The sequence below is a fragment of the Neltuma alba genome, unplaced genomic scaffold (genome assembly GCF_004799145.2).
Source record: "Neltuma alba isolate B1F8T4 unplaced genomic scaffold, ASM479914v2 tig00011289_pilon, whole genome shotgun sequence".
Lineage (NCBI taxonomy): Eukaryota > Viridiplantae > Streptophyta > Magnoliopsida > Fabales > Fabaceae > Neltuma > Neltuma alba.
Genome location: NW_021635998.1, coordinates 376,985 through 404,077, shown reverse-complemented (window position 1 = coordinate 404,077; position 27,093 = coordinate 376,985). Strand labels below are relative to the sequence as shown.

The 27,093-nt window shown below is 35.7% G+C and overlaps 3 protein-coding genes and 1 long non-coding RNA gene across 7 annotated transcripts; 1 reads left to right on the top strand and 3 right to left on the bottom strand.

The window, feature by feature from the left end:
* Positions 1-6,871: 6,871 nt before the first annotated feature.
* Positions 6,872-7,171, bottom strand: LOC114711352 (monothiol glutaredoxin-S2-like). Its single transcript, XM_028895745.1, has one exon. It carries the CDS (start codon positions 7,169-7,171, stop codon positions 6,872-6,874), a length of 300 nt encoding a protein of 99 aa, XP_028751578.1.
* A 6,648-nt stretch (positions 7,172-13,819) lies between these two features.
* Positions 13,820-15,769, bottom strand: LOC114711334 (CST complex subunit TEN1). Of its 4 annotated transcripts, none has more exons than XM_028895721.1 (4): positions 15,694-15,769; positions 14,898-15,058; positions 14,167-14,320; positions 13,820-14,026 (listed from the first exon to the last, which is right to left on the bottom strand). In XM_028895721.1, exons 2-4 carry the CDS (start codon positions 14,999-15,001, stop codon positions 13,907-13,909), a joined length of 378 nt encoding a protein of 125 aa, XP_028751554.1. In that variant the 5' UTR covers positions 15,002-15,058; positions 15,694-15,769; the 3' UTR covers positions 13,820-13,906. The 4 variants fall into 4 exon arrangements, with proteins under 4 accessions (XP_028751554.1, XP_028751553.1, XP_028751555.1 ...); XM_028895720.1 differs by lacking the exon at positions 15,694-15,769 and adding an exon at positions 15,537-15,606; XM_028895722.1 differs by lacking the exon at positions 15,694-15,769 and adding an exon at positions 15,528-15,583.
* A 1,491-nt stretch (positions 15,770-17,260) lies between these two features.
* Positions 17,261-19,896, bottom strand: LOC114711333 (E3 ubiquitin-protein ligase Topors). The gene is made up of 5 exons (XM_028895718.1): positions 19,408-19,896; positions 18,844-18,975; positions 18,643-18,697; positions 18,001-18,248; positions 17,261-17,891 (listed from the first exon to the last, which is right to left on the bottom strand). The coding sequence occupies exons 1-5, from the start codon at positions 19,779-19,781 to the stop codon at positions 17,822-17,824; spliced, it is 879 nt and encodes a 292-aa protein (XP_028751551.1). The 5' UTR covers positions 19,782-19,896; the 3' UTR covers positions 17,261-17,821.
* Positions 19,897-21,940: 2,044 nt separating this feature from the next.
* On the top strand, positions 21,941-22,516 carry LOC114711337 (uncharacterized). The gene is made up of 3 exons (XR_003737140.1): positions 21,941-21,975; positions 22,194-22,309; positions 22,500-22,516. It is a non-coding gene; the product is annotated as an uncharacterized LOC114711337 (long non-coding RNA).
* Positions 22,517-27,093: the final 4,577 nt, after the last annotated feature.

Genomic DNA, 27,093 nt, shown 5'->3' with positions numbered 1-27,093 from the left:
ATAAGAAAAATAATATTTATCATCTTAAACATAGCTTGCTTAGCCTAAAAATTGTTGGCTTGTAACTGGGGTACTTTGATTCCATATTAGTATCTTTTAGACCGTCTTTCGTATCATTAGACTTTTATCCAGTTAAAATACGACTTCTAATCCTTAATATAAGAGCTAAATAACCAATTTAGAAAAATTAATAAAATTAATTATGTTAATTATATATAACAAATGTTTGTTGACTTTCTTAAATTACCCTTATTCAATCATGTGTATTGAAACTACACTAGAGTGAAAATACCTTAAAATCAATAGGGATATCTTTTGGAACATATTGTAAACTTGAAAGACAAAGTGAATTAGGATTTTATATATTTAGGACCGCTAACTAGCCCTTATATTTAAGACTGTAGATAGTATTTAATGGGAAAGAAGGCCAAACTGATCATATGGGGACAAAATCCTACACCTCTCTTGTATAAGAGATCAGAACTACTTTGCTACTAGGGCAATGCGAAGATTAACTCCTTTGCCAAGAGAAAAATGATAACATTTGATGACAGACTAGATCAACAACAACAATAAACTCAGATTTTGCCCAAACCGTAATGTTTGTACATAATACTGTGACTTCATCTGCTAATTATCTTTTTATAGCTACTTGTATTGTTTGTACTCTATTGACTATAGTAAGAGATAAAGTGGCCACTGTATTACTAGTTCTTGCGCGCGCGCGCACATCATTGTGTTACTATTAGCTGTTATTGAGCAAATTAAACACAGTAGTATTGGAAGGGTCCAGGAATATTGCTAGCCTATCAGTTATTGCTAGACTGCTTTTTCTCTCTCTACTACACAATCTCTTCAATCACATCATGATATTGCTAGCCTATCAATTTTATTTTTGTTCATTCCTTTACTGCTTGATAGATGATCGATGTTACATTAAAGGAATCAATAATAATCAGCGGCATGTTACATTTGTTCACTCATCCAGATAAGTGGAATAGATTGCATTATTGGATAAGGTTTACATACACATATATCCTCATTACAAGTACTTTTGATCATTTACCTCCTGCGTTATATCTTGGCACACTAGGAATTTGTTTTTGTTTCTTCCCCTTGTTTTTTTGTTAGATTTTATATTTGTGATTCGTAGAATGTAGGGCTATTATCATATATATACTTTTTCAGTTTTAAATATAAGACTCATTTTATAATGTAAGCATTATAAAATATGAATTACATTTAGGACTGGAGGGAGTATATATGTTGCTATGTTGTTGATAATGATATATATATATTTATATATGTATATATATGATGAAGCGAGTGGTTTTTTTCTCTTTTTTATAGTGCCTCGTAAAGGTAGCACAAGAAAACCCTCATGCGATGTTTGAAATATGAGGATTGTAATCTTTCACGCAATTTAAACTTATTCATAAAATATTTGAACCTAAAATATTATATGTTTAATCAAATTTTACAACTAATATAGAAATATTTTCCTCATATCACAATCAATTTCTTATTCTGGTAGTGAATAATTTTCCCCTAGGTGAAACACTTCTTCACATGCACGTCGCTGTATTTCATTAGCGTGTTTGTGGCACGTAAACGTTGAATAAAGGATTAGATGCCCACTATAATATGTTCCCAAATTGTGTAGTCTTCCAATGAAAAGAACTAGCAAGGGTGCATGCATATGACTACGACTGAACGCACAAATATATACAAAATAAGCGAATATTATGCTTTATGTCATGAAAGTTAAAAAGGAAAGAAAAAGCGAGGAGTCGTTGTAATGCATATTAAAACAAAAAAGATATAGATAATATTAATTAATAATTAGAATGAATTCCATTTTTCGCCTTCCCTTAATTTCTTGTTAGTTATCTGAAGACACTTGCTTCCTCCTTAAATCTCTTCTCTTTATGAGATTAGAGGGTAATTATCATCAAATTAATCTGAAGTAGCTTGTGAAAATGCTGATGAACCATTTATATATATATATATATAACCTATTATTTTTACCTTGAAATCTCAAAATATTTGAACCCACACTTCGTATTACAACGCCAAAAAAAAAGGCTCGCAGTCAGGTCAGCCTTAATTATTATAATTATTACATTATATATAAGACAAGCTCTATATAAATATATCTCTATATAAATATAGTCCTCGCATATTGCATATGTATTGGTTTTTGTATGATATATTTCAAACCCAAATAGCACCTGCTCGCTTGAGCATTGGGATCAAGGATCGGTTAATGAAAAATATGAAAGCGCAGAAGAAGTGTGTGTTATTTCATGGTGATAGAAAACACATATATATATATATAGGAGCATATTCGAGAGCCTATTCGAGAGTCCGTATCAAGGATCCCACATTATCCTCTAACTGATTTTATACTCCCTCTCTATAATATTTACATATCACATTATATCTCACAATTTCCGGCAATATCCTATCTTTGACTTCTAACACTCCCCCTCAAGTTGGTGCATGTAAGTCGGCGATGCCCAACTTGCCTGTAAGAGTTTCCAATCTTTCCTTGCCAAGAGCCTTTGTAAACATATCGGGGAGTTGATCCTTGGTCCAGATTTTTCTTGGCATTATCTCACCGGATTGGTATCGTTCCCTCACAAAATAACAGTCCATTTCCACATGCTTGGTTCGTTCGTGGAAAACTGGGTTCATAGCTATATGCAACGCCGCTTGGTTATCACAGTAGAGTGGTGTTGCTCCCTTTTGTGGTGCTTTTAATTCACTCAGCAACCATCGTAACCAAATGACTTCACTCACAGCACATGCCATTGCTCTATATTCTACCTCAGCTAACGACCTTGCCACCACATTTTGCTTCTTTGTTCTCCAAGACACTAGCGACCCTCCTAGTGTCATGAAGTACCCGCTACACGATCGTCGCATCAACAGGCAACCTCCCCAATCGGCATCACAGTATGCTTCGAGCTCTAGACTTCCTTCAGCTCGCAGCACAATGCCTTGTCTCGGGGTGCTTTTCAAGTAACGCAGTACTCTCTCCACCGCTACCATGCATTTGTGGATGCTTTGGGTCAGATGTGAACTAGCTCAACACGTTAACAGCATACACTATATCTGGGCATGTCACTGTCAAGTATTGAAGCTTACCAACTAGCCTTCTGTAGCGTCCAGGGTCTACTTTCGGATCATCCTCACTGCTTTGCAATTTATAGTGCTGCTCTATTGGGAACGCACTTGGTTTGCAATTCACCATGTTTGTCTCTCTCAAGATGTCCAGCGTGTATTTTCGCTAGCTTAAGATGATACCTTGTGGAGAGCGTGCAACTTCAATGCCAAGGAAATACTTAAGTCTGCCAAGGTCTTTAATGCTGAACTTTCGGTCAAGATACTTCTTCATCTCCTCTATTTTCCTTCGTCGTTGCCTACCAACATCACATCGTCGACATAAATGAGGCAAGCAACATAGGATGTGGTGGTACGAAAAAGGAACAATGAGTGGTCGGCCTTGCTTTGACGGAAGCCTATACCAACAAGTGCCTGAGTAAATTTGTGATACCAGTTGCGAGAAGCCTGTCGAAGCCCATATAAGGACTTTTTCAATTTACACACACGTGTCTCCCCCTCACACACGAACCCTTGAGGAATACGCATATAGATGTCTTCATCAAGGTCGCCGTGAAGAAAAGCATTGTTGACATCGAGTTGACAGGCGAACCAGCTGCGTTTTGCTGCCATAGTGAGTAAACAACGAACAGTGACCAACTTGGCAACGAGAGCAAAAGTTTCATGAAAGTCAAGACCTTCAATTTGAGTGAACCCACGAGCAACTAGCCGAGCTTTGTAGCGATCTACCTTTCCACAAGGTAAGTATTTGGTTTTAAACACCCACTTTGAATCAATAACATGTTGACTGGGTGGGAGAGGAACCAACTCCCATGTACCATTTGCCTCTAGGGCAGTGATTTCCTTCTGCATTGCTTCACTCCAGTGAGCATAGCGACGTGCCTGGAAATAGTTCTTAGGCTCATCGTTGGAATCAATGGCCGAAAGAAAAGCTTTGTGTGAGGCAGAAAATTGATCATAAGTGATGTATTGGGAGATGGGGTACGTTATCGAGGCACTTGATGGAGTGGGAGTGTGAGATGGTGTAGCCGGGGGGGCAATGGAAGCAGGCAAGTCAGTGATATAATCTTGAAGTCGTGATGGTTGAGTGCGACTTCGTTGGCTACGACGAAGAGGCACCAGTGGTTCGCTTTGATTGTCATTATGTGGTTGGTCACTGCATGATGACATGTCACCAACTGATGTGGAGGTGACACGCCTATCGTAGCAAATGGGAATTCATTCTCAACAAAAGTAACATCCCGAGACACAAAGCACCAATGTTCTTTAAGATCATAGAGAAGGTATCCTTTCTTCCCAGCTAGGTAACCGAGAAAGACACAACCACGATCACGTTCCTCCATTTTGTCAGTATTTATCGCATGGCGTGCATAAACAAGACAACCAAAAACTCTCATGTGACTATAATTGGGACGCCTTTGAAATAAGACTTCATAGGGGGTCTTGCCATTGAGGACTTTCGAGGGCAACCTGTTAATGATGTAGGCTGCTGTTACGATGCACTCCCCCTAAAAGCAGATAGGCAAATGAGCTTGAAAACGTAAAGCTCATGCAATCTCTAACAAATGGTGATGTTTCCGCTCAACTACGCCATTTTGCTGAGGTGTGTGAAAACATGTAGTCTGTAGAACAATTCCTCTGTCTGCATAAAACACACGCATTTCATGTGATTGAAATTCAACTCCGTTATCAACACGAATTTGCTTGACCCTTTTCTCAAACTGTGTGGCAATCATGTTGATGAACGATTGAAGATAATGGCTTGTTTCAGACTTATGTTTCATTAGGTAGACCCAAACACCTCTACTGTAATCATCAACTATAGTCAAAAAATAATGATCTCCACTAAGCGAGGGGGTGTGATAGCCTCCCCATATGTCATAGTGAATTAAATCAAAGCAAGACTTGGATTTTATTGAACTTTCACCAAAAGGAAACCGAGTTTATTTGGCTCGAATACAAGAATCACAATGAGAAAAACCAATGTTATTCTTAAACAAAGGAGAACAAAAAGGAATTTGTTTCAGCTTATCAAGAGAAGCGTGACCAAGCCTTGAATGCCACAATTTACTTGTTTCACCATTTTGAGCAACAAGTGCCACCCCTGCATTTTGCAATGGCATCAAGTAGTAAAGTCCATCTCGACATCTACCCACTCCAATCAGGTTCCTCGAACTCAAGTCCTGAATAACACAAAAGTCAACAAGAAAAATCACCACACAGTTTTAGTCTTTAGTGAATCGGCTAACTGAGAATAAAGAACATTTGAAATCTGGAATATATAAGACATCATCAATTTTCATTTTTGGGGAAAGCATGACACTCCCAATTCCTTTTACAAGAACTCTTTGTCCATTAGGTATATTTACTGGTGGTGAGATAGACTTTCGTAGGCTGGTCAACATAGATCTGTCATGTGTAATGTGAATTGAAGCCCCGGTGTCAATGATCCATGGCCCATTGTCCCACAACATACCTGACATGTTTGCCGTGGGTTGAACCTGATTGCTTGTCGCCTTGGTATTCTTGGAGTCTAAACTCAAGTATTGGATGAGCTTGTCGTATTGATCGGCGGTAAGACCTGGTATGGGGCTTGTTTCATCGCTCACTTGTGCTGCCTTGGGTACACCCCGTCGATCCCGCCTCTCTCGGCTCCCTTTCTTCCAATCACTAGGATAGCCAACTAAGTCGTAGCACTTATCTTTAGTGTGACCAAGCTTGTTGCAATGGTTGCATCTTGGTCTGTCCTTCTTATGATCATTACGGTTATTTTGTACTTGGAACGTTGCCGCCTCAATGCCCTGCTTCTGTGTGGTAGAGATTTGCCTCTGTTGCTCATCCTCTGCAACCAAATGATATGATGTTCCCAATCGTGGCAAGGGTTTCATGCTTAAGATCTGTGTCTTAATGGTTGCATAGGAGTCCTCAAGAGCCATGAGAAAATCATAAAGATGTTCTCGCTCCTTCATCTCCATCAATTGTTTTTGCAGATCACATTTACAACCACCGCAGGAGCACTTCGGCCATGGAGCTATGGAGTCGAGTTCGTCCCAGTAGCTCTTCAACTTGTTGTAGAAGGTGGGCACCGATTGCTTGTCCTGCACCATGCGTGCGACAGCTCGTCACAGTTCATATGCTCGCGGTACACTACCTTTGCCGAATTTATCCTCAAGATCAACCCAGATCTCTCGTGCAGTTTTGGCATACCTGACACTACCTCGGACCTCCCTACTCATTGCACTCTTCAACCACCCAATGGCCATGGCATTACAACGCAGCCAAAGGTTCAAGTCAGCGGAGTCCGCAGCTGGCATTGAGATTGTTCCATCAACGAACCCAATCTTGTTTTTCGCAAAGAGGGCATTGCTCATATCATTCACCCATTCACTGTAGTTGCTCTCATTGAGGAGCTCTCCTACATAGACATGGCCTAGACTATCAGAGGCATGGATAAAATATGGTGACATGGCGTCGACCGAACTGGTTTTGGATGATGAATCTGTCATCTTGTGCGGCTCAGCAACCTAAGCTCTGTATTTTTTTTTTGTGGACCTCTACTCTGGTACCATGAAAAATATGAAAGCGCAGAAGAAGTGTGTGTTATTTCATGGTGATAGAAAACATATATATACAGGAGCATATTCGAGAGCCCATTCGAGAGTCTATATCAAGGATCCCACATTATCCTCTAACTGATTTTATACTCTCTCTCTCTCTCTATAATATTTACATATCACATTATATCTCACAATATCTGGCAATATCCTATCTTTGACTTGCAACGGTTAAGGTGAAGGCTCATTACTTCATTGGCTCCACCAACTAGCTCGCCGTCGATGAACACCGCCGGCACGGCCGGGCTGCACCCTAGTCTCAAAAGGGCTTGCTCAACCTCCCTCCCTGCTGGCATCTCGTCCAACTCATGAACCATAGGGTTCACTCCGAAATCAGAAAAGAGGGTCTTGATAGTGTGACACATGCAACATGAGCTCTTACTGAAGATCACCACTGGTCTCTCTGATGCCATGTTCCTCACACTCTCCATTTCTGCCTTTCAGCTTCCAAATATATAATCTGATAGGTAGGTTGAAGAAGGGGCAACAATATAATGCAGATTGATCAGAAGTTGTCTTCGGATCGAGCTGAAATTATGTTGAAGCGGGAAGTAAGAGAAGAAAGTGCACTTAGGTTCTTGTTAGGGTTTTGTGGGGTGTGATGGAGATGAGGAGTGAAGCAAGTGGAAGAGGTTTATATAGGGGTTTTGAGAAAGAGGGGTAGGGTTTTTGGAGCTTTAGGGAAGACTGAAGAAGAAGAAGAAGAAGATATGGCGTTTGAGGTGGAGATGAGCTAGAGAGAATGCTCGGTTTAGATATTTAAAAACCAATCGGTTTTTTTTAATTTTTTTCTTTTAGACATATGATTTGTTGAAAGGACTAATCAACAGTAGCGAATCGATCCATGCCATACGAAAACAAACACGTATGCTTGTACGGCGGATTCAAATTAGATCATATATACATATATATATAAAATATTCTCTTGCATATTATATAGAGTGTGTGTGTGTGTGTCACTTCGTTGTTCGATCTCTTTTTTTGTTTTAACTTTTATTGTGCATGTGATTCTTCGTACGAGATATCATCATGTTTTATGTCACGTTAATTTCTACTAGCTTTTTCTTTTTCGTTTGCAATCCTACAACCTTTCATTTTTATTGGAATATTTCAAGTTCGCTCGCATTGGGATCGATAATCAGATTAACTCATGGAGCTGATTAAGAAAAAGTAACATGAAAGAGTGAGAATAGTACATACTTTAATTTATTTCTCTTTCTCATATTTTCCTTACGAAGAGCATCTGAATTGCGCTGAAATGAATACACAGAATATATACAAAAAAGGAAATTTGAGGAACTTGGAATTAATCTGGAAATCATGGCGGCGCGGAACCTCTCCACTTAGCCATTCTCTCCATTTCCCTCCACTAACGCAAAATTACGTCGTTTCTCACCTCTCCACCAATCATCTTCTTGTATTCCCCTCCACTGGGTCCAGTTTTGCAGTGGCCTGACCTTACAACAAAAACAAAAGCAAAAAAAAAGACACTCACTCAAACAAGGGAAAAAAAATCAGAGATCTCTTCTAGTCTTCCTTCACATATATGGACTGAGAAACAGCAATGGAGGAATAGAAAGAACAGCGCCACTACGGTAGCTATGACAAGCCTCGTGAGTTATTTATACAATTTCAGACTACACATAGAGTAGTCTTAACAAAAAAGAGGCAATCATCAGAGGCTATATAAGGACTGCGTTACTTCTCTGGTCCTATTTATAAGGCACTTCCAACAAGTTTCATATAGACTAAGGAAAACCTTAAACTGCATTAACTCTTCATTAAAATATAACAACTTTCCAACTTTACCCCTATTTAATATATACTCCTTTAAAAAAAAAAACTATCTACACTATAATAAATGAAGGACAACATGGTAAATTCATAGTAAAAATTTAATAAAGTGACTTATAAATAGGACCAAAAAAACCTTCTCTTCTGCCCTATAAATAGAACCAGAGGAGTATGTGTGAAGGAAGACAGAAAGAGATATCTGATTTATTTTTCTTGTTTGAGTGAGTTGTTTTTATCATTTATTTAACATCAGGGCTCTGCAAACAGCATCGCTGGACTACGTGGAGGAGAATTACAAGAAGTCGATTTGTGGGCAGGTGGGGAACGACGTAGTTTTGGGTTAGTGGAGGGAAATGGAGAGGGTGTCTCAATGGAGAGGTCATGCGCCTGAAATCATGCTAAATTGGTAATACTATCTCTGATCCTAATTATAAAATCTCGTTTATAGTCTCAAATGAAGTCTTATAATTAAGACTACTTAATAGTGTGTATATGTGGTTTATATTATTTCGTGTCACAATTTAGCTTTCTAATAAAATATTGTGTGGTTTCTGGTTTATTCCTTATCTATATATGAGGCATCTGCTGCTTTGGAATATAAATTTAAAGATGAATTTATCCAGTTGGTGTTGAGAGATGTTTGGCATCTAATTCCAGAAAGGGAAATATGAGTAAAAACCTTTGATATACAGTTGAAGGCCACGATTAGGAACTATGTGTATAGTTATCTGGCCTGGGCACAGCAACATTAATTAATTAATTTCTTAATTTGTGTCGATTTACAATTATGAACACCCAAGTTAATTATTATGGGTTCAAAATCAAATATTTATGGTAACAGATTTTACACAACAAATTTCAATTTAGTCCTAAGAAATGAATTTATAAAAAAGAACTGGAATCATTCCTTGTTCACTAAGTGGATTAATTTAACAATTAAGAATATAATATATATATTGCTTAAGATTTTAATTTAATCTTTGAATTAAATTTTCTAATTACCATGATGAAAAAAAGATCCTTGAAAGATCAAGTTCATGCATGCACATATATATATATATATGTGTGTGTATGAATCGGATTTGTTTTGTCTTGGTATGATTTCTAGAAGAACCCAATCAAATCAAACGCCAGTTGCCTTTATTTCGGACCTTTCGTTGTCCATGCGAATCTTTAATGTTCATGTAGTTAATTTTTGAAGTAAGGAAAAACATGTTCTTCTTCTTTTAATTCTTTTTCAATATTCAAAGTGTGTGGCATAATCAAGCCCTTTATTCTTGCAAGCATATTAATGTAGGGCCCAATTGATGTGCATTGAGATAAGATGCGAATGGGGCGAGTTGGAGGAGGAATATGGAATTTGTTTGTGATAATTATATATATATTCATATGTCACACATCAAAATCAATTCATTGACGAACCGTAGCATCGCAACTTATATAGCCAAGGAGCCTTGTGAGCTCACGAAGGAGACACAACTGTAGGATTAATTATTCATTATCTATTTTTTTTAATTAAACTGGCTTGTGCGTTATGTAATATACTACCTCCAGTCCTACGTACTACCTGGATCCTAATTATAAGATCTTATTTATAGTTTACAAATGAGATCTTGTAAATAGAACTGGAGATAATATGAGAGTTAGTTAAAAATATAATTTGATCATAAATATAAAATTTTAATCCATTTTGTTTCTCATATTTATTTATTTTTTCTCAAAATGTACTCTATAGTAATTATTCTTGTTAATAGGTATCTATTTTGACGCAGAAGATTAACTAATGAGAATATATATTCAAGAAAAGACAATTCATATTTATTACAGATACTTAACTTTTTTTTTAATATTTTAAATTAATTATCTAATTCTTATATTAAGAACAGAACGTGGGAAGTATATAATTAAAACAAAAGTAAATAAAATCAAGACTTAAAATATTAAATATAATTTCATAAAGTTAGAGATAAAAATAACTTGGGAGATATAAGTAAACTTGAAGGACTAGACGTTCATGCTATCCAGTCTGTATTGGAAGATTTTATTTAGATAAGTAGATTCCTAAATGCATTATTAATAATACTCTTTGCATCTGTAACTTAAACGTCTAGTCCTTCAAGTTTACTTATATCTCCCAATTTATTCTTATCTCTAACTTTATGAAATTATATCTAACATTTTAAACCTTTTATTCTTATCTCTAACTTTATGAAATTATATCTAACATTTTAAACCTTGATCTTTCATTTTAATTATATGCTACCCGTCTCTTATATTTAATATAAGAGTCAGATAATTAATTTTAAAATATTATGAAAATAAATTAAGTTAATTATTTAAATAAATATCCTTATTAATTAATCATGTGCATTAGAATAGAGACTTATTAACAAATGTAATCTCTATTGGACTTTTTTGGGGGAAAATGAATAAATATAAGAGATAAAATGGATTGAGATTTTATATTTATAATCAAATTACATTTTCAGTTAATTCTTATATTTAAAATAGGAGGTAGTATATTACATAAATCATGAGCTAGCTTAATTAAAAAAAAATTAAAAGAATAACTGATAGGCTGGCAACATCATGATGTGGTTAAAGAGATTGTATAGCGAGAGAAAAATTAAAGCAGTTTAGGAATGATAATGGTGCAGATTCCTGGACCCCTCCAATGCTACTGTCTGTTTAATTTACTCAATAACAGCTAACAATAACACAAGGATATATGTGTGAGAGAAATTAGAGATAATTAACAGATGAAGTCACAAAATTTTGCACAAAAATTACAGTATGGACAAAGTCTCTATGAGTTTATTATTGTTGTTGTTGATCTGGTCTGTCATCAAATGTGGTCATTTTTCTCTTGGTAAAGGAGTCAACCTTCGGCAATAGGTGTATTTTCCTAGTGGCAAAGTAGTTCTTTTGTACACCAGAGGTGAAGGGTTTTATCCCTATATGGTTAGTTTGGATGACTTTCTTTCCAATTTTGGAAAGAAAAAAAAAAGAGTTAATCTTTGGTTTTTTTTTTTATTATGCCAGAAAAGGAGTCAGTTTTCAAAAATATTTTAACTGGGTAAAACTCTAATGATATGAATTGAAGGAGGAGATCGACTAGATAGTAGAAAGAAAATTGCTATTTGGGACATTATTTTTTGAATGAAAATGATTTGGTTTTACTATTATTGGAAACTTGAGCTTGAGAACAACTAATTGTTCTATGGAAGTATAAGATCCAAATGCAGCTTCGTGCATATTATAACAGCTTGGAAGATTTTTTTTTTTTGGGGTCAATAACAGCTTGGAAGATTATATGACCTTGAAAAATAATGATTGTTTCAAGGTGAATTCTTTTTACAGCTGAAATTAAAATACAATAGATTGAGAGTGAAAAAAACAAAGAAAGAATCAATACGCCAAATGTTTTCTTCTTGTCTTACATACAACGTCAACACTAGAAAAATACTAATAAAGTAATCAACGATAGTAACTCTTTGCACAAATTTAAGAGTTTAAGGGTTGTCAAATCAAGATAATTAATTCTCCAAAGTGCCAAATATTGTTAATCAAAATTAATTATTCCGATTGTTAGCAACGACAAAAGAGGGCCTTAAATAAGAATTCCTGTTCGAACGAAGAATTTCAGAAAGAGGAAAGAAGTTAATGTTACTCCCTTCGGTCTATAACGCAGGACACTTCATAATATGCATAACTTATTACTGCCTCTGATTCTAATTATAAGAGTTAGTTGACTAATTTGAAAAGATCGAAGAAATAAATTAATTTAGTTATTTGTAATAAATAGGTGTTTTCTTTTCTAAAATATCATTGCTAATCAAGTGTATTAGCTAGAACTATTATTATTAAAAAAACTACTTTGGGGAAAAAAATATAAATATAAAAGACAAAGTGGATTTGGGTTTTATATTTAGGACTAAAATAAAAATCAAACAAAGTCTTGTATTAAGGATGAGAAGTAGTATATATTAAGAAAATTCAATTTGTTTTTCTAAAATTTTTTACTTATATTTTTATCTGCAACTGACATTATCAATTTTTCATGTATCGGATTCGGACTGAGTACTTTCTAATGGCATTGCTTTTTGTTTATGCGGGCGTTCAGCTGTAGAACCTAAACTAAGGCCGCCATTCAGTTTATCCTATAGTTTCACTGGAACCGTGGAGCTAACAAGGCCATTTCTAGCGCACATGTAACAGCCATTCCTTTACGTCCTCACATCCTACTTGAAGACACGAGGGTAAGGAAAAGGGGAAAAAGACACGCATAAACTATAATTGAGGCGTTTAAGAGTCAAGTATTTTAGATAAACATCTAAAAAGTGTAATTTCTCTTGACTACTATGTTTCAGGCTTTATCCGCAACCACCCCCCACCAAAAAAAAAGTGCATTACGAGTTCTGATGCGTGAAGATACACTACATTAAGAATAATCTAAGGCTTTGTTTCATTCAGTGGAGGGGAGGGGAGGGGAGGTTAATTAAATGAAGAGGAGGTGAGAAGAAGGGAGGTCATGGTTCTGTTTGGTTGGAGGAGAAGGGAGAGAAGGAGAGATTTCTTATTTGGTTCATAAGAAGAGGAGATGAGAGGTAATTATAAATTGACAAATACGCCCTTATCTCTATACTTAGACTGATTTATTTCTTTATTACAATATTTATGTCAAAATTATTATTTCTTAATTTATAAATTTTTTAAAAAAACCAATCACCTCACTTACATGTGATTAAGAAAATGATAAAACTAAAAAATATATATATGATTAAAAAATTTAATATCCTATCTCATTAATTTTATAAATATATGTATTAATATATATGATATGTATATATTATATAATTATAACACACATGTTATGATATATATATATATATATATATATATATATATGCATGTTATCTAAGATTATAATTATCATACACACATGTTATGATATGTATATACTAATATATGTGATATGTATATATTATAATATTATAATTATCAAATATTATTAGTGGTTAAAAAGAGAAAGAAGTGAAAAAAAGATTTTTAATAAGATGGATAAACTTAGAATATTGAAAAGTTAATATGGATAGTTCGGTCAATATTAAGCATAATATTTCTCTTCCTTGCAAAAAACCCCAAATTTGGAGGGGAACATGGAAGAGAGGAGGGGAGCACTAAAAGACAAATTTCTTCCCTCTCCTCTCCTCTATTTTTCTCAACCAAACACACTTATCCCCTCCCCTCCCCTCAAAAACCCTCCAACCAAACAAAGCCTAAGAGCTAAGCTTCCATCTGTTTGAAATTCTGAGAAAAATGTACCACCAGTCTACTGTCATAAATTGTTTCTGCAGGGTCTTCATGTAAAGTTATTCTGTTCGATTAGTTGGGTGATCAGCTTGAAACTGTCTTACGAGCAGTAAGGATTGATGATAGAGATTGAGATCAATTCCATCAACGTTTCTACCGACACGTGCCTGCAAGACTCCCTAATAAGGAACAAATAAGACCAAGGTTAATCATCTTCTCGTTTGCAAACACGTGTGTTCATAAACCATACCATGTGCCCCAGTGTGAATGCTAGAGCCAGATGAAGCAGAGATTCAACCACATTTTGACAGGAGCATACCTTGTTATTGGGTTGGATGAGGAGCTCACCAATGAATTGGTAGACAGAGCCAACTCGGAAGCTAAGGTCTCTCAGGTGCTGAGTATTAACTTTGAGAGTGGCATCACCGTCAATTACTGTTGCTAGGGCAGTCTCTACAGAGTATTCATGAAGCCTGGGAGAGACGGGAGATTAAGCTATCAATAGTTTCATCATACAGCAATATAAGATTATATTAGCACCATGTATGATAATATACAGCAACCTGTATGACCAGAGAATTTTGAGGTTCAAAATATCAGTAAACTTTGCAAGAAATATGTGAATTGTTACAAGTTATTATATATGTTGATATTACATCCCCATCTCATTGCATGCTATCACTTGGAGTTAATGGGCGTTTTCTGTTACAACGTATCCTATGTGTTGACTTAATGGCAAGTAATCTTGTGCTTCCATTTCTGGTGCTCATATTTATACGTGTTTCTCAGCAAATCAGCCATAGAAACAAAAGAAGAAGGGAAAGAAGCATAAGGATTCCTCTACACTTTGACAAGGAAGACCAAAGAAGATATGTACTAGGGTATTCTAGCAGTGTGAGATAAGCACGGGGAATATTAGCAGGATTAGATATAAATTATAATCAATATATTGGTAAAAGAAATTTGCAGCCATAAGAAAAGTCAAAAGCACACATGATTTTTAAGTGAAAAAGTCACGAATGCATTGTTATTAGATGGAAGCAGTCTTACTTTCCAACAATTCTTAATGAAGCTCCTTCCTTGAAAAATGGAGATGATGGTCGTAGCTCTTGGAGAGAAACTAATGCTCCAGATTTTATTTCAGATAACGCCATTGAGCTACACTTGTTGCCTTACAAGCTTCCCAGTCCTTCCTCCACTTTTTCAGAAACCTATGCATATGCAATGACATTCCACAAAGCATAAATCCATGCTAATAGCTTGGATTTCAATCCTATAAAGTGCACAATAAACTTAGGTAACGTCTGAGCAAATAACCATTAATGAGAAGACTAAAGGAATTAATTTTCACAGATTCACGTATAATTATCAGCCTATTCTTTATCGAAACTTTAACTGTTGATCTCATTTTGTTGACTGCCTGTATTTTTCACCGTAAAGAGGATGGTGAACTTCATAGAAGCAATCTTAATAGTTAACCAGTACTACCATGTTTTCCATTTCACACACACTATACACCAATGCATTGCAGCTCGACATCAGCATTTACCCACCTGAGTCCTCTTCGGCTAGACTACAAATTGAAAATATTTTTTGGCCTGCGAATAATTTCTGTTATATTTTCTCATGAAAAGACAACATCCAACGGGAAGAAAAAAAGCAAAGTTATCTAAGTTTTACTTGAAACACCTTGAGCATTCGACTGGTCCTTGTGTCTCCAAAATCCAATCCCTTATATCTACTTCATACCCGATAATATTTTATAAAGGAGAGGAACGAAGAGGCAAAGGAGGGAAAGCAGGAAGCATAGGAAAGTAATATAAGAAATGAGAGGCAGAAAAGATACCGGGAACTCTAGAAACAGATTCCCGTGATGGAATCTTAGCTATGGAATCTGCGGTGTGCGCCGGCAGCCGGAGAGTGAAGCGAGGAAATAAAACCCTGCGCGGAAAGAGATGGATTTGGGCATATTGGTCCTTGCACATTGGTTATTTTTAATTTTTGGTGAAGATTAAGATTTCAGTCATTATAGTTCAACTTTTTCTTTTCTTTTCTTTTTCCTTTTCCTTTTTTTTTCCCCCTTGCCATCAGTTCAGCTTTTTCTCTGCATTTGGTCTTTACACATTTGATTATATTCCTAGTTTACTCCCTCGCAACGTTATAAAACACCTCTATTTAGATTTTATTTTGCACGCTTTCTCTATTTGATCTGTTTGTACTATTTTAATTAACTGCAATGATACTGCCATTCGGTTTTCTACCGTCTGAATCCGGCTAATATTTGACTAGGAGCCAAGGCAATACAAGTTCCTACTGTTTCAGGACAAAATAGTGGAAAAGTTGATTGCCAAGAAGCTCCCCTTAAGAAAGAAAAGAAAAGAAAAGAAAAGAAAAACTAGGGCATATTAGTTTTTCAGCATTTATGCAACCTTGGAAAGATGTAAATAAATTTTGTATACCAAATGGCATATTAGTTTTCATATGAAGCTTTTAAGTCATGCAACTTCTATATGTAACATTTACAAATTTCACAACTCAATGACTCATGTTCGAAATAAGAAAAACTCCATTTGCCGAACAGTGAGCTACCGCTTACCAGAACTCAAAAATGGAGGAACAGAGAGACAGGCAGACAGTGACCAACAATAGAGGAACCTATCAGTGAGCTAACAGAACTCAAAAATGGAGGAACAGAGAGACAGGCAGACAGCGACCAACAATCGTTCAACAGGGAGAAGCCAAAAAGAAAGATTTACCGAACAGTGAGCTACTAGACACCAGCGACTCAGCACGACAACACCTTTGCTTCTATTGTTGGTCAGATCTCGAGGACGGCAAGATGAAGTTGAAGTCTTAAAGATGGCAAGATGCAGCGACAGCAGATGGAGAGCAAAGACGACAGTAGCAGATGGAGAGTAACTGAGCAAAGACGAAGTCGAAGTTGAACTTGAATCGCACTATCATAGACGCAGAGATGCCAGACGGAGAGCAGAGGTGGTAGTGGCAGAGGAAGTTGTTCACACTTCACTCTTTCAGTTCGGTCGAAGCTCGAAAGAACAAAGAGAGATGACAGAATCTATGAAAATTGAAAGGCAGAAACTCAAAGTCTCAAGGCTCAAACTAGGTCTACACTCTACCGTCTACAAAATAAAGAATAAAAATATTTTTTTTAAAAAAAAACTTACATGGGCGGGTATGGGCAGCCCGATGCCTTGCCCATAGCCCGTCCCATTTAATGGGCTGCCCCGCCCATTTAATCCAACCCGTTTAGTGTCTTCTACATGGGCTAATTGGGCGGGTTTAAATGGGCAAAAAATTATTGGGTTATGGGCGGGTTAACGGGTTATGGGCTTCTTGCTTACCCCTAAGAAAAACTGCCCAGTGGCCTTACAATTTTACGATCGAAGAGGAAATTATCAACGAAACTGACCCAGCGATAATAAAAACGATTCATTAAATTGTATCACAAACGGTGCGACAAATCCATTGATCATGTACAGTTGTTCAAGGCTTAGATCCTCATTAAACAACAAAAATCACCACAGCAACAATTGTCAATGTACCAAAAGTATTAGTTCCTGCCGATCTGATTCAGGGGACGCGTAAATGATCCAATATCTCTTATCTCATGCAGCAAAGTGCACTTATGAAGCCTGAGGAAAGGAGACAATACGCGGCCCAAGAACAAGGCGCCCGTGAAAAGGAGGATTACAAAGAGCTGAAGAGACGGTCGATCTTGAGACTAGAAGCCGGCTTCGAAGTAGCTGAGACAGATTGGATCCACGACCTCCGATTTCCATCCAACTGGAATTCTCAAGCAAATGCCAATGAAATGCATCTTAAGAAGCAGGAATCGGCTGGGTAGAAGTACAAGCAGATTCCTATTTTGGCATGATCTCTGGAAGAATGTGTCACCACAATTTCCATCCTCCCACACTGATAGATGAATAGTAGTAGAGGCATTCTCTCCTCACTCACTCCAGGTCTCTATATCCAACCACAGCATCATATGTTTCAATATTGTAGCAACCCTCAGCATAACACCTGGTAAGCAATTTTTTTTTTTTTGTTGGAAAAATAAGTAATCAAACGACGATAATATCTTAGATTGGATCATATTATGGATTTATGGGAAGAACTAAGCAGTAAGCACCTTAATTCATGCCAAAAGATCCTGGCTTTATCTTGCAGGAAAGGACGCAGTGGTGATATAAACCTCTCTTCAACATCAAGCTGTCCAGAACTAACTCTCTCTTCCAGCCATGCAAGGTACTGTGAGGTTGCCACATGAACTATAACAGTTGGATCTGGGTCGCCAAGCACAGCTTGTAGCTCCCTCCGTATCCATGGCTCAATCTTTTGTAATGTTTTTTCTCTTGAAAAACTATTTCTTGATTTAATCTGAAAATTGCATCATTAAAGACTAAAACATTAATGTTATAGAGAAGAGAAATAATTGAGAATGCTTGGTTTAATAATACGAAAGTTAAGCCTTTGCGCAAGACAAACTCTTTTAACCAAGGAACGTAATCATATTTCATGTGGAGGCAGAAGTGGAAATATAAGGTGCAATAGATGGAAGAGGAAGAAAAGCCAGTAAATGAACAAATCCATTGGGGGGGGGGGGGATCTGATATTCTAATTACAACACAGAAAGGCACTTCAACATGTAAAATATAAACTGCCAAAGGAGTTTCTGTAACTGACGAGAGAGAAGCATTCATAAAGTTGCAATAATGGTGAATATAAAAACGAAAGAACAACCCAGTGTTCATCATATTTCCACTAAACATGCCTGCTCAAGATAGCTAGAGCTTAAAGGAACAGCCTTCAGATGCTTCTTGTATATGCTGCAAGTAAAAACAATTAATGAATGAAAAGAATTACATTAGCAAAAACTTTGGAGTCAAGTTATTGACAGAGGCAAAAAGGAGACAGTAACTGAAAATATATAGGATTGCAGAATCATAGATTTATAATGAGTAAGTCTACGTACCTAGCACGCCAATCAAGTTTCCTCTGAGCAGCAACTTCTGGACTCGCATGTCCAGGACGTCCAAATGATCGCCGCCATGGTAGTGCCCTAGTTCGCCTTTCATCTAAAGCAACTCTTGTTCTACGAATAAGTCTGCACATGATCACATAAAACATATTGAAACGCGTGTGCTAAGCTTCAAGCCTTTTTTCACCAGGCAAAAAAGGTCTCCCAAACAACATAACTGGTACCACCAAACACATTCGTCAGCTTCAGTTTGTTCAATTTCAGTGATGTCGCCATACAGATAATCTCACACAACGTATTCATTGATTCCATTCAATGAAGATAAAAGCAAAAATCTAGAACATGCTACCTGCCAAATTTAATAATTAACCTCTATAAAAGGACCTTGTTTTCCTTAAGAAGCAATCCAAAAGATTAGGAATAAAAATTGACCCAAAAAGAAAAAAAAAAATTTCTGTCCCTCTTATTAACTTCCTCGACAGCCCAACGGGGAGGAAAATACCAGCCAGAAGAATCAAATCATAAAAAACAAAGTTAGTGCAAGAAGAATGAACTCACCTAGGAGCAGCTGTACGGGCTGAGACACTTTCTCGATGAGAATTCCTGGTCAAACCCTCAAAGGGCAACACCTCTTTGTGGAACTCTCCAGAGGAAAGACTGAGTTTACAGAACCAGGAGCTGAAGTTTGCATTACAGAGAGGACACTTTCTTTTCAAGCCACTCCATTTGCGAATACATTCGATGCAGTAGGCGTGCATGCACACGGAGAGAATCGCAACTTCCCTATAATGATCTTCGAGGTTTCTGAAACATATCGGACAAGAATGCCCCCGAATCGAAGACCAAATTGCTTCCCTCACCATCTCCTCCTGCTTCGTCCTCCGCCGTCTTGTTCGCTGGCGATTTGATTCCATGACAGAACTATAACTCATCCCCCGTTCACCGTAGAAATCAGAAACTTCGATCTCCGATGTCGGAGGCGGTTCAGTGGCCCAAAAGGGGGACCGGTGGAGGCGGTTCCGAGTCCCGACTTCGCAGCGGTCAGAGCAGTTGGGCTCCCGCTGACGATGTCGACGTTCGTTGCTCGAGACTTATAAACCGATAGGCCCATTTTTTTAAAAAAAAAATCCAAAGAGACCAAATAAGACAAGACAATAGGCTGTACCAAAAACAAAAAAGAAACCAAGACAATAGGCCCAAGGTTTTTTCCATCCGTGAGAAAAAGATGCCATCAGGACTATCCAAATAGAAAAATGTTATTTTTATAGGGGAGAGATAAATGATAAATTATGTTTTTTCAATATAAGCCATCTGATCAAATTTATTATATAAGTATATAATTATTTATTTTATTAAACATATGAATCTACTTATTAAAAGTTGCTTTACATAATTTTGATTCAAAAAGACTAATATATCTCATTATTAGTACATAAGTTATAACTTTATTTGATATATTCTGTAGATATTTTATTATGAAAATTGTAAATAAAGACCCCCAATGTGTAAAATTGTGATTAGGGACCTTTAATTTGGAAAATATCAAATGAAGACCCGGTCTCATATTGCAAATATGAAATTTTAATGAAATATCTGAAATCCTCCTTAGTCAAATTGTGATTTGACCTACTGAAATTATCATTTGTTAAAGTGAACTTGTCATTTCTCATACTCAACTTATCATTTGGCATACCCTCAGTCAAGTTATAATTTTATCTATTGAAATTATCATTTGTTAAAGTGAACTTGTTATTTTCTATAGTCAACTTGTAATTTGGCTTAAGGACATTTCAGACATTTCACCCATATTTCATATTTGCAATTTGGGACTGGGTCCTCTAAAGCTATTTTTCAAATTCAAGATCTGAAATCACAATTTTACATATTAGAGGGTCTTTATTTGTAATTTTTTCTATTATTCTTCTCAGAAAGCATGTTTATGATAGATTTTTATATATTATTATTTTCTTAAAATAATTATATATATTAAATCGTTGAAAATTTGTTAAATTTTAATAAATTAAAATTCAAAAATTCAAAAATTTCTTCATTCTGGATGAAACAATTAAAATTAGTTTCCGAACAAAGAAGTATATCAATGTATCATTTTGATTAACATTGTAAGAAAACAGGTTAATTTAATTTAATTGTCGGGAAAAAAAGGTTAATTTAAGGTTAATTTAATTTAATTATTACTATAGCTTGCTGCAACCCGAACGGACAAACGAGGTGAGGTTTTCAAAAAGGAGCGCGTCAGGGTACCCTTGGTTTTCATACAAGTCTCAGTAAGAAGCACTCAATCTTTCTGCTCCCAACTATTAATCATGGAGGTTCCGAAGGATCAAATCGCCACTCTTCTCGAGAATGGCCTCTACGACTCTGCTCAAATGCTCGTAATTTCCGATTCTGCATCTGCAATTACGTTATGAATTAAAGAATCGCTGCTTTTCATTTCGGTGACAGTTTAATACTGAAGTTGCATCTGGACAGGGTTGTTTTCTTGTTTCGTCACCCACTGTTAATGCTGAAACCAACCTACACCTCAAAGCCGAGAGCCAGGTCTCTGGAGATTTCAATTTTGTTTCATATTTTCCTTTCTGTCTATTTTTGTTTTCATTGCATTGCGATGAAATTTCCCGTCTCCAAGAGGTCGTTGAAGTTGGCACTTTTCTTCTTTTGCAGGCGCTTCTTGGTGATTCGTTGTTCCGCGAAAGGGAGTATCGCAGAGCCATTGTAAGTGATCCCTCCCTCCAAAAATTGGGGTGTGTATTTTAGTATTGAAGTCTCTTAATCTCTTCTGTTGCTGAGCAGCACAACTACAAGCAAGCTCTGCAATACTACAAGATGATCCCCAAACAAAACACTCCCTCATCCCGGAGTTCACTGTCATCAAACAGGTCGTCTTCTCCAAATTCTTACAATGTATCAGCAATCAATGAAAATGAGGTGAGTAATTTACTTCCCTTCGATTTTAGTTGATCTTAGTTGGAGTGCATTTATAAAAACTTTTAAAATATCGTATGTCCAAATTAATTTTGCCCCTTTTTCAATATCGATGTAATAGGTGAAGTTCAAAATCGGACATGCCATTTTTCCCTGAATGAAAATAAGGCAGCTCTTGTGGAGGTTTGTATGTTCTCTTCCTATCTTCCATTCTACTTGGGAAGGGATTCAAGATGACGATGAAATGCTGTAAATGATGTTGCTTTGTATATGTTCACTTATAAGGCGCACTTTATAATGGGAAAAATGCTATGCCATTATGAGTTATAATTTTTAATACATTCTTATTTTGTTACTATTTCATTCATATTTCACTAATTATTGTCACTTGCATATTACAGATGGAAGGAATTCCAAGCAAAGCCAGAAATTTGCAGATGAATTTGTTAATGGCAAAGCTTTATAGAAATTCTAGACATAATCGAGCTGCTGTTGCAATTTACAAAGAATGTCTAAGGTTTGTCAAGCGAAATTCTCTTGACCAAATTAATTGCTTGTTTAATTTTTTGATAGTACCAAATACATCATGAACTCATGGAACTGACTTGTAATTTTTTAGTTCTTCCTACTTGCACGTGATTTCTTTTATAGATAGGGTATGATATTATTGGCTTTAAAATCAAACTTGATGAATTTCTTTCTGGCAGGCATTGTCCTTTCATAACTGAGGCAATCACAGCTTTAGCAGAACTGGGATCGACTGCAAAGGATATTATTTCTTTGTTTCCTCAGGTTTGTTGATAGAATCAGAACCAAATTAATGTAGCTTGGTCCCCCAGGGAGCTAAGGGTTCATTTAATAACTGTGTCTCTTCCTCTTCTGAAGTCATTTGGATACTCAGCAACGGAGAACTATCTTTACAGGTGTAGGGTTTAGCTGGTATTCCTAGGAAGGAGATGGGGAAGATATAAGATATAAGCCCCTTCTATAATGAAAGTTATTCTTTACTTTGTTTTGAGGAATTCAGGCTTGCTTTTAAACTTGCTGGAAAAAGAATAAAACAGGCTGATAATCTGAGTTTGTGAATGTTTTGAATCCTTTTTATTTTCTGTTTAATGTTGCATATCATCAGTGGAATATTGTTCTTGCTTCATGTCCAAATACATATTAGAGCACATAATGGAGTGAACCTTCAAGGAATGAGGACGCGAAGCTTACATTGGGGTTGCCGCTTCGCTTGGGTTGCCTTATAGGACTTCTAGTACCTTGAGGGGTGTCGGAAAGCTGGGCCTTTAATCTGAGGCAACAATGTAATTGAAAAAAACAACATAACCTCACCAACTATCTATGCTTTCGTCTCAATTTCAAATGTTTGTACAATATGAAAATCTAACAGCTGAGATGTCTCTTTCGTTTGAGCATACGAAAGCAGAGTTTAGAATACAAAGAAAATGGAAAACAATGATTCACCTCCCAAGTTTCATACGCCGACGAGAGAACCCAAACATCTTTGAGAATCAGCCAAACACTGAGTGAACAAGAAACAAAAGGAGGGTCCAAAAAGAGCCCTAATAATTAAGCCCCACAAAGGTAGTCCACGTTATCCTGGAAAAGTTTATTTATGATTGAAAAAAGCAACAATGATGAAGAAGCAACCGTAAAGAGGACGAAGTACGGAAAAGGAAATAATGTCTGAATGTGTGGAGAAAGCTTTACCTGAAGAAGCTCTGAATCCCAGAAAAAGTGAATCAAAGATACACTCGTTTGATTTGGCTGCAGAGACAGCAGAGGAAAAAGAAAATGAGGCATTAAACGACGCCGAACCGAAAACACTTGGCTTTAGGCCTGCGAAAAATGAGCATGGCAGTGGAAAAGCCACACTTTATGATGAGTTAATATTGGCGTGAGCTGGAAGCAGGAAAGCAGATAGAAAGAGAAAACATGCACAGCATAGTACAGACACGAGGCGAGGAAGGATGCTCACGTTAGCGCTTAACAGAAGTTGTCTTCTTGTGTGTGAGGTCATTGTAAGAAGATACAGTGATTGATTCTAGATTACGCGGGGAAGTTGGGAAACGTAATGGAAACGACCGTTAGGATTAAATTAATGAACGCCCGAAAGCTGCATTCAAGGATACTGTCTCAGTAATCCAACTTTCACCGAACAACAAATACTGAAGCCTGCCTTGTGATCCAATTAAACATATTTGTCGAGCGTCTTTTAAACGTGAAATTACAAGTTCCACCCTCCGTAAAAATTGATGGAGATTCATAATTCTAATGCTTGCTTTTATTACAATTTATGCTTCTACTTCGTATCATGATAACTTTTTATTTTTTTGGCCAAAAAATAATTTTTTATTTTTGAAATATAAACGCCAAACACTTTTTTTGGGTTTTTTAATATAAATCTATAGTATCTATAAATTACTTTGGTTTGAGAATAATTCATATCAAACCACAAGTATTTAATATTAAAACCTTTTAAACAAGAGAGAAACACAATCAAATCCTATAAAAGGAAAAAAAATTACAAAAGAAGTTTCAAAAATTGTCATTCTCTATTATAAAACTTGTCATTATAGGATACTCAGATTGTTATTGAGACTTTTTAATTATTATTTCTCTTATATGGGATTTGATTGTAACTCTCCCTTTAAACAAGTATATTTCTCAAATATTCACCTTTCTTAGGGAGATGGGGTGGCTTTCATTGTCAATCCAAGGAGATGGGGAAAGTTATGAAAATGTGATCCGTTTGTTAAAATGGAAAATATGATTAAAAAAATTACTAATTATGCACCGGAGTACTTGATCGAACGACACCTAATGAAGGCTAATTTTGGAATAATAAGCGCATGAATGAAACCTCTTTTTTTCCTCACAACATTTTATAATTTGAAATGGGCCGTCGTGGGCCCATCGGGCTGGATACTTGATTAAGGAGAAAGGGATCGAATCTCGGAGCCCATGCGTGGCTTGGTTTCACTTTATAAATGATCAATTATTATTTTATGGTTTGGCCAAAAAGATTACTATTTTATGCAAGCTTCTACAACTGAACACCCGCATAAAGAAAAAACAATGCCATTAGAAAGTACTCAGTCCGAATCCAATACATGAAAAATTGATAATGTTAGTTGCAGGTAAAAATAAAACTAAAAAACTAAGTCAATTTTATAAGATTTAGAAAAACAAATTGAATTTTCTTAATATATAATAAGTTATGCATATTATGAAGTGTCCTACATTACAGACCGAAGCGAGTAACATTAACTTCTTTCCTCTTTCCGAACTTCTTCGTTTGAACAGGAATTCTTATTTAAGGCCCCTTTTTCGTTGTTGTTGACAATCGGAATAATTAATGTTGATTAACAATATTTGGCACTGTGGGAAATTAATTACCTTGATTTGACAACCCTTAAACTCTTAAATTTGTGCAAAGAGTTACTATCATTGATTACTTTATTAGTATGTTTCTAGTGTTGACGTTGTATGTAAGAGTATTGATTCTCTCTGTTTTTTTCACTCTCAATCTATTGTATTTGAATTTCAGCTGTAAAAAGAAATTCACCTTGAAACAATCATTATTTTTCAAGGTCACATAATCTTCCAAGCTGTTTAATATGCACGAAGCTGGATTTGGATCTTATACTTCATAGAACAATTAGTTGTTCTCAAGCTCAAGTTTCCAATAATAGTAAAACCAAATCATTTTCATTCAAAAAATAATGTCCCAAATAGCAATTTTCTTTCTACTCTCTAGTCGATCTCCTCCTTCAATTCATATCATTAGAGTTTTGCCCAGTTAAAATATTTTTGAAAAATGACTCCTTTTCTGGCAAAAACCAAAAAAAAAAAAAGGAAGTTATTCTTTGGTTTTTTTTTTCAAAATTGGAAAGAAAGTCATCCAAACTAACCATATGGGGATAAAACCCTTCACCTCTGGTGTACAAAAGAACTACTTTGCCACTAGGAAAATACACATATTGCCGAAGGTTAACTCCTTTGCCAAGAGAAAAATGACCACATATGATGACAAACCAGATCAACAACAACAATAATAAACTCAGAGACTTTGTCCATACTGTAATTTTTGTGCAAAATTTTGTGACTTCATCTGTTAATTATCTCTAATTTCTCTCTCACACACATCCTTGTGTTATTGTTAGCTATTATTGAGTAAATTAAACAGACAGTAGCATTGGAGGAGTCCAGGAATCTGCACCATTATCATTCCTAAACTGCTTTAATTTTTTTCTCGCTACACAATCTCTTTAACCACATCATGATATATATTGCCAGCCTATCAGTTATTCTTTTAATTTTTTTTTTAATTAAGCTAGCTCATGAGTTATGTAATATACTACCTCCTATTTTAAATATAAGAATTAACTAAAAATTTAATTTGATTATAAATATAAAATCTCAATCCATTTATCTCTTATATTTATTCATTTTCCCCCAAAGTAGTCTCAATAGTGATTACATTTGTTAATAAGTCTCTATTCTAATGCACATGATTAATTAATAAGGATATTTATTTAAATAATTAACTTAATTTATTTTCATAATATTTTAAAATTAATTATCTAACTCTTATATTAAGTATAAGAGATGGGTAGCATATAATTAAAATGAAAGATCAAGGTTTAAAATGTTAGATGTAATTTCATAAAGTTAGAGATAAGAATAAATTGGGAGATATAAGTAAACTTGAAGGACTGGACGTTTATGCTGTCCAATCTGTACTGGGAAATTTTCCTAGCTCACCCATGATTCCTAAATGCATTATTGATAACATTTTCCCTCGTTTTAGGCATGCATGGCACCAGGCATCCCTTCTTAAAAACTTTCAAAACATAATACTATCTCTGGTCTTATTTATAAGACCTTGTTTGTAAACTATAAACAAGATCTTATAATTAAAACCGGAGGTGGTATATTCTGAAAATTAGAAATAATAAATATAAGATCTGTCAATTTAATGACGAGTCTTATAATAAGACGCATCAACTCCTTGTGTATCTAACCACAATAATTTTCTTGTTCAAAAAACCAAATTAGTTAATTAAATATTCAGTGAGCATAAAACAAATACCACTAAAATTACAAATGATAAGTTGTACATTTTTAAGTTTGACTCGTGAATAAAACTTGAGGACTACTTGTAAAATTTTTATTTGCAACACTCTTTGGCATATGCTAACTAGAAATCCTCCTATATATAATGCTAATACTTACAAATCAGAATTTAAAGTTTACAACTTATTCTGTATATTGTTGCATAAGTTCTCCAAC